We start from the raw sequence: 7,829 nt of genomic DNA, 5'->3' as shown, positions 1-7,829 counted from the left end.
CATCGACTCCCCAGTCATTATTCTAGGGGACTTTAATATGGTGGAGTCTCATCTGGACAGATATAGACAATTGGGACAGACAATCAGAGGCTAGGGAAAAAAAAGGTGGGAGGAATGTAAGATTTTTCATGCATTGCAAGATGTAGCCACTTCTAATGAATTTACATGGAGCAATAGGAGATCTGACTTGTTGGCAAGAAAGACTAGGCTTGATAGATGCTACATCTCAGATGTTCTTAGTCAGAAATTTCTAAACTCTAATGTTCAATTTCTGAAGAGTATTGTTCTTTCAGATCATTATCCAATCCTTCTTACTTTACAATCTACTTGTCAAAAAATCAACTCAAGCTGGTTCCACTCAGACCCCAAGCTTTTTAAGATGCCATCAGACCTGGAAGGGATAACCAAAATCTAGCAGGACTCCTTTTCTTCTATTAGAGTTGCTGCTACAGCTTGGGCTAGAGCTGTCAGACATACCCAAAACTTTCTAGTGACAATCAAGAAAGAAGTCACTAAGGTTTGAGCTCAAAGAAGGAGTATGAAATACAACTGGCTTAAAGAGCTAGAAAATAGAGTGTCCACCTCACAAGATGATCTGAGACAAAAAATCAACAGTCTAAAATCTGACCTCAAAAGGGAGGAGGAAATTCAGTGTCAACACCTCAAACTCTTCATCAAAGACTAGATGGCAGGCAAGGTTGATAGGCCATCAAAAGAGATGTTCACAATCCTAAAAAGAAAGCTGACATGGATTTCATTCCCTTTTTTAAGAATCCTCAAGGAACACCTGCAACTTCAATTGACCAGAACATGAACATAGTCAGAGAGTACTTTTCTCATATTTTTAGTACCCTACACTTGTGAATTTGGAAAAGGAGAGAGCATGTAAGATTATCTCGTCATGCAAACAAAAAAGGTTCCCAACTCCTTCGCCTGCTGTGCTTGAACATGAGTTAATAGAGGGTGAAATCTCAGATGCCATTGATTGCTTACAAAATGGGAAAAGCCCGGGTATAGACGGCGTTACCAACATAGTTCTTTAAAAAATTTAAAGAATTGATGATCACTCCCCTCCTTTAGGTATGGAAAGAAAGCATGGACTATGGTGCCTTACCTATATCACTGAATGAAGGGATAATTAAGCTTATACACAAAAGGGATAATTAAGCTTATACACAAAAGGGACTCCAAAGATGTTCTTTCTAACTAGAGACCAATTTCAATACTTCCTACAGCCTATAAAATATTTGTCAAGGTTTTGGCTTGGAGACTAAATGATAATCTCAAAAGGTGGATAAGGGAAGAACAAAAAGGTTTTATTAAGAGTAGATTCATCCTTGATGCCATCATTTCCCTCTGGGAAGGAGTCGATCATGTAGAAGGAACAAACTAGGACTTTGTATTCTTCAAAGTTGATTTTGACAAAGCTTATGATATGCTTGAATGGGATTTCACTATCCAATCTCTCAAGGATATGGGTTTGGGTCCTTTATTCATCAGAAAGTTGCAACCCTATTTGGAAATGCCAGGGCTAGAGTAGCCATCAACGGGAGACTCACATATTACTTTGAACTCAAGAGGTCCATTAGATAGGGATGCCCACTGGCCCCTCTTTTGTTTGCCATCGCAGTTAATGCACTTGGGTGGCTAGTGCAGGATGCAATGCATAAAGGGGAACTTAGAGGTATTGACTTACCAAATAATAATGAACAAATGTGTCTTTAGCTCTTTGCAGATGACACCAATGGCCTTATTCACAATGATGATGAACAATCTATCATAACTTTTTGGAAATGACTTCAATTTTTTGTATTGCCTCAAGCTCTCAAACTAACCATCAAAAAACTGGAATTAAAATGCTAGTTAAAGACCCTCTAGATTGGCTAATTGAATAGGGATGTCAAATCATCAAAGAAGGACAAGTCTTTAGGTTGCTGCGAATACTGATGGGATTTGGGGTGACCATGAAACAGAGATGGTAGTGAGTTATGGGGAGATTAAAAGTGAAGTTTTATAGATGGAAAGGGTTTCAACAAAATTTAGCAAGAAGATGCATGGTTCTCAAACACCTACTCATTCCTACAACAGTAATTTTTTTTCTTGTTGGAAACCATCTCAGAGTAACATCCAAGGGCTTCAAACTCTTTGCAGAAATTTCTTGTGGTCGGGAGATGCTAACAACTACAAAATACCAAAAGTGTCTTAGGCATATTGTACTATGCCCAAAAACAAGGGGGGGGGGGGCTAGGTATCCCGAATGTGGAAGATCTTGCTAACAGAATGACAACTAAATGGATTATAAGGAGTCTTATGTAGCTTGAAACGGACTAAGCAATTCTTATGCATAGGAAACTGGGTGGACATAAAATGTCCCAAATGCCTCAATGGAAGAACATTCCTATCCTTCCCTTGTTCTTTAGTCCAATTTCAAATTAAACCCTCAGGATCTAAACTGGTCAAAAGCATCTAGAATGCATGGAATAGAGTCAAAGGGATATCTATATGACCAAGGATGTAAGAAAATTTGCAAGTCTCTCACCTAGACTCCATCTGGTTTTCACTATATCTGGAAGACTGTGTGGAAGAACACAACCTGAGGAGAGCACACAAACTGTCAAAGAAAGGAATTCAATGCTGGGGAGATGTATGAGACTTCTCCATTCAGAAGTGGATAGACCCTAACCACTTGGTTCAGATGTTCAAACGCAATAGGTAGGATTTGCTTTTTCTCCAATCTAGACTAACCAAGTAGGATCCTGACTCATTCAATGCAAGAGATACCTTTCACTAGTCCCATTCCAGTACTATGTTGCCTATACCCCCTATGCCATTCAAAGGTATGCCAGTGCACGTCAAGCTGAATGGTAAATGAAATCTGTTGTGGGACAGGCAGTCTCTCGATGAATGCTACATCTCATGTGGAGATACTTGGTTCTCGCAATGTAATCCTACATCATTTCTCCCTCCTCTTGCTTGAGGCTATAGATTTGTGCAATGGGGGATCTATTTAACTCAATGGGATTTCAGGTTCTCCAAAATTTGGTCTTCAATAATTCCTCCTAAAAACTCAATGGGATTTCAGGTTCTCCAAAATGTGGTCTTCAATAATTCCTCCTAAAAACTCAATCCTGTTGTGGTTAATTATGCACAAGGAGTTGTGGACAAATGCAAGAGCTAAAAAACTTGGGATTGGGGATGGGTTTTGTCTCAAATGCCGACAAGAAGAGGAAACAATCCCCCACCTCTTCTTTTCCTACAAATTTAATAAAAAGCTACTTGAACTGGTGCAACTATGTCTTTCCCCTATTAAGAAATCTCAAATTATGTGGAAACAAACCTTATTGGGGGATTTCACAGGATGCTCGTCTAATCTGTGGAATACAATCCGGGCAGAATATCTCTAGTGTATTTGGATAATGCGTAATCATTTTGTGTTTCATAATGCAGAACCTTTCAAATACCCCAACCTAAGTTATGCTCTGTGTGTGCGGATGAGGCTGATTCTCAAGGCGGATAACATGGTATGCTAGGCCCAACAATCCAGGATCAATGTTGAGGAGTCTTTGGCAATCAATGAAGCTTGAGAAGAATGCGAGGAAAAGATCTGAAACATTAGAGCAGACTGGGAAAGATAGGAACATACATTTTGAAGAAATTTCATATCCTTGCTCCTCTTGGGTTTCCTTCTTCCAAAGAGTTGAAGAGCTATAGGGCACTTAGATTAGATGGTTAAACATTATGGGAATACTGTCACTTTACAAGATTTACACAATGATAGATGAAAGATCTTTAAGAAAGGAGTTGCATGTCTTTAGGGTACAATGTGTATTTGATTAGAAAGGGAAATCTCTCAAAGACATAGAGTTTGATTGGTAGAAATGAAGTGTGGTGTTTGAAGTATCCTATCTTACTTCGGCACAAGTTGCAATGTTGGCTATAGCACTGCAATATGTGAAAGAGGTTTCAATGTGCAAAACATCATAAAAAACAAGTTGAGAAACCGTTTAGAGACAAAGTATGGATATTCATGCGCATATATATCTATTGAAGGACCTTCACTCATGTGTTTTGATTTTATAGATGCCATTGGATTGCGAGAAGCTGGAACAAAGACATCAAGACATGTTTATAGACATGTAGATTGAATGAAAGCTTTTCATATATGATATTTTGAACTTGGAAATTCTCAGTATGTTAGACCTAATTTTTTGTAACTCAACTCTCGGATATATATATCATCGAAATCACTTAAGATTCTTAGTCTTGTATCGTTGAAAGTTTAGTACTTTGTAAATTTAAACATCTCATAAATTTTTAATTTTAAAAGTGACTTATTGTTGCATCACATTTCAAAAAGTTTTTTTAGTTTCACTTTTTAAACCAATTTTTTTGACGTGTAGTATTTGAAAATTTGCAATTTATTACTTCGTGTTTGATTAACTTTCAAGTAGCAATTTTTATAGCTTTGCAAAAGCTTAAGAAAATCTTTCAAAGATTGAAGAAAAAACTCACTTGCCAGGGATGATGACCTATGGAATTCAAAAGAGTGTGAGTGTGAGTGTGTGTGTGTGTGTGTGTGTGTGTGTGAGTGAGGGAGAGAGTGATAGAGAGATTGATTCAATTTAACTTCTGTAAAGGCCAAGTATGAGCTATGGAGGCCAAGTGGTGTGGCTTCAAGGTAGTCAGTCGTCAAAAGAAACACTACTACTGAGCGTGAGCGGCGTGTGTGAGAGAGAGAGAGAGTGTGTGTGTGTGAGAGAGTGAGAGAGAGAGAGAGAGAGAGAGAAAGAGAGTGATTGTAGAAGGGATATTCCTCAATTATGTGATTGATAGAATGATGGTGAGTGAAATCATAGTAAGGATGGTGAGTGGAAATAAATGTCACCAGGAAACTAACAGATGTGCGGAAACTTTAAAGACAGAAAATATATAACCGACACTACTACCCATATGCTTTGGCCTCCCAATAGCAGGCCAAAAATGAACACGAATAAATTAATTGACAAAAAAAAACCCTTTGTACCACAACATTACAAGTGTCGAACCATTACGCTGCTGCTCTGACATGCAGCAGGTACAAAGTCTGGCCCACAGTCACCAATTGCAGTGCTTTTTAAGTTCATTTGTTGGCATCGGGTTTTCGATGGTTACATACATGCGTTACAATTCAAAATCTACAAGACTTGATTACTAATTAAGCTCGTTTTGCATCAATGATCTTGCTAAAGTAGCAATTCATTATTGCTGTTATTTTACCATGTGCAAATGCCAAATACTTTATGCAGAAAGTCTTAAGCTTAAGCCCTGAGGGGTAAGGAGAAATAGCAATTTGTAGAAGACTGTTTAATGCAAATATAAGACTGCATTGTACTTTAAGACTCGAGATGATGCAATGCATTCAATCAAGACATCATAATATGAGGATGCTATCTCGAAGCAGTCAGTCCAAGTGCTTCTTAAGATCAAAGTAAAATTTAAGTATGTGCTCCTCACAATCCTCTCTTTGGTTACCTCTACTAAGCCGATTCGGCATGTATTGAATTCTCTTTAGCTTATGTCGTTTGATCGCAATCTGGAATTGAGAGCTCTTTTGCTTATGTATCTCCTCCCCTCCCTGTGATTACAATCTTGGGTTTACCACAGCTCAACAAGACTGTTGTAGCTGGCTCTCTGACCATTGCACGTTGCACTTCTTACACATCCAAAATGCCTCCCAAGAAGATGCTATTAATTTAAATTATGGGTTGAAAAACGTCTCACTGATCACCCTACTCTTCTTGCTGGTGGAGGGGGCGTGGGAAGGATAATGCCAAAATGCTCAGAGAAAGATGGGAGCTCAGTGCAAAACCCTTGAGAAGGTATGCAGCTTGTGGGTGGCGCTCCGGGTTGATGTTGGTGGTTAACTGCAGATGAAGCCATATATGTGTGAACCTCTTTGGCCACCATCTCTCTCATCACAGCAAGTAGCCCGGCATTCAGGGCTCCGCCACTGCCATCGCCTGGAGCTAACGATGGCCGTGCCATAGTTTGAGGGTTCATAATGGGGGAAAGAACTTGGGCAACTGCTGCTTTGACGGCGGTGCTAATGAGTTCCATGGCGTCTTCAGCCTTGAGGTAGCTTCCTGCTTGAAGGAAGGGTAAAACAGGGGATTGCAATGGTGATGGGAGCAAGGGGGGAAGTGGTGGGGGAGGTGGCGCCATTGAGGGGAATTTCACATTCAAAGAAGGTTGTTGGGGGCAAGGTGTTGGGTCCTTCATGTCTTGAAGAGGCTGGAGAAAGCTCCGGAGTCCTTCACTGTAGCCATGTTGCTTCTCATCACAACCATCACCATGGCTGCACACACGGCCATGGTTATGCCCATGGGCATAGCCATCACCGTTGCCGCGGCTAGAGCGGAAACGCTTCTCAAGCTTTGCATCAAATCCATCACCATGGCCATACACAAAGCCATCATTGTGGCCATGGGAATAGCCAAATAGTTTTTCTTGTGTCTTGCTACTGGCACGTCCAGGGAGGGAGAGGGAGAGGGAGAGGGAAGTGAGGGGATCTGTGGTGGTTGAGCTGCAAGCCTCTGCTGTTGCTGGCTGTTGATGTTGCTGCTTCACATGCCCATAAGAAGAGAAGGCAGAGGGCCTAGGTACGGGCTTGAAGACAAGACCATTACTATTGACATCGGTGCTGCTACGATCAGAGCCAACAGGAGAGTCCGGGCTGAAGCTAAGCTTTCGTAGCTTGCTTGCTTCCCAGCCACTACTCTCATCTTGCAAGCTCTCATCCATGGAAGAGACCTCCTTACTGTTTCTCTTTCTACCTTCAACGCTGCTGCAAATCTCTTCCTCCTCCTCCTCCTCCTCCTCCTCCTTCTCTTCCCCGCCCAAAAGCGGGCTTCTTGGCCCCACTTTCTCAACCAGAGAAGCTTTCTCCGCCATGCAGCGCCTTCTGAGAGTAGAGTTCCAGTGGTTTTTGATTGCGTTATCTGTCCGGCCGGGCAGCATGCGGGCGATGGTCGCCCATTTGTTGCCGTGCTTTGCGTGGGCGTCCATGATGGCGCGGTCCTCCTTGGGTGTGAAAGGCCGGTGCTCCACTTGGGGGCTGAGCTGGTTGCACCAGCGGAGGCGGCATGATTTGCCGGAGCGGCCAGAGATACCTTTACTGATGAGGGACCAATTGCGAGCGCCGTAACGCTCGACAAGGCGATGGAGGGCGGCGTCTTCTTCAGGGCTCCAAGGGCCTTTGATGCGGTCACGCTCGTCGGAAAGAGAGGAAGTGGAGATCACCATAGCCAGGGCTGTAAGGGAAGGCAGATGGGGAAGCTCAAGCTGGGAAGGCAGGGTTGGCAATTACAGGGGAAAGAAGAAGTGTACACATACATACACACACAGAGGGTGGGCGCAGCAAGGCGCTGCCGAGCTTCAAGCTCACAGAGAGAAACGATGAAGAAGAGCTCCGCCAGCTATGGCGCCAGCTATGGCGGTGAACTACAAGCAAACGGAAGCCGTTTATATGAAGAAGAGGCAAACGTGCATGCAATCCTACATACATACATACATACACAGGCTATGCATGTACAGTGCATCATGTCCATGCGGCATTACCAATGCCCATGCCCACCCCATACCGGCCCACCGACCTCCACCTGGTATCCCCGGTCACCTCCCCCTTTCTGTCGCCGGCTGCTCCAGCTCTACCGACACACGTGGCGGACCAACATTTGCAGCCCGTCAAGCACCAGTTGACCAGGCCAGCCAGCCTGGCCTCCATATAATTGGCGTGCCGATAGCGACGCTCGCATCGCCCGTTGCGGGAAAAGCGACACCGGCCGTTGATC

General features: G+C 42.8%; 1 protein-coding gene across 1 annotated transcript; it reads right to left on the bottom strand.

Moving 5' to 3' along the window:
* Positions 1-4,951: 4,951 nt before the first annotated feature.
* Positions 4,952-7,509, bottom strand: LOC147623087 (uncharacterized). The gene has a single exon (XM_086821141.1). It carries the CDS (start codon positions 7,279-7,281, stop codon positions 5,764-5,766), a length of 1,518 nt encoding a protein of 505 aa, XP_086677267.1. The 5' UTR covers positions 7,282-7,509; the 3' UTR covers positions 4,952-5,763.
* Between the last annotated feature and the right edge of the window lie 320 nt (positions 7,510-7,829).

The sequence above is a fragment of the Cibotium barometz genome, chromosome 27, assembly GCF_041138505.1.
Source record: "Cibotium barometz isolate CiBa-2024 chromosome 27, ASM4113850v1, whole genome shotgun sequence".
Taxonomy (NCBI): Eukaryota; Viridiplantae; Streptophyta; class Polypodiopsida; order Cyatheales; family Cibotiaceae; genus Cibotium; species Cibotium barometz.
This window is presented reverse-complemented; position numbering and strand designations above follow the sequence as displayed.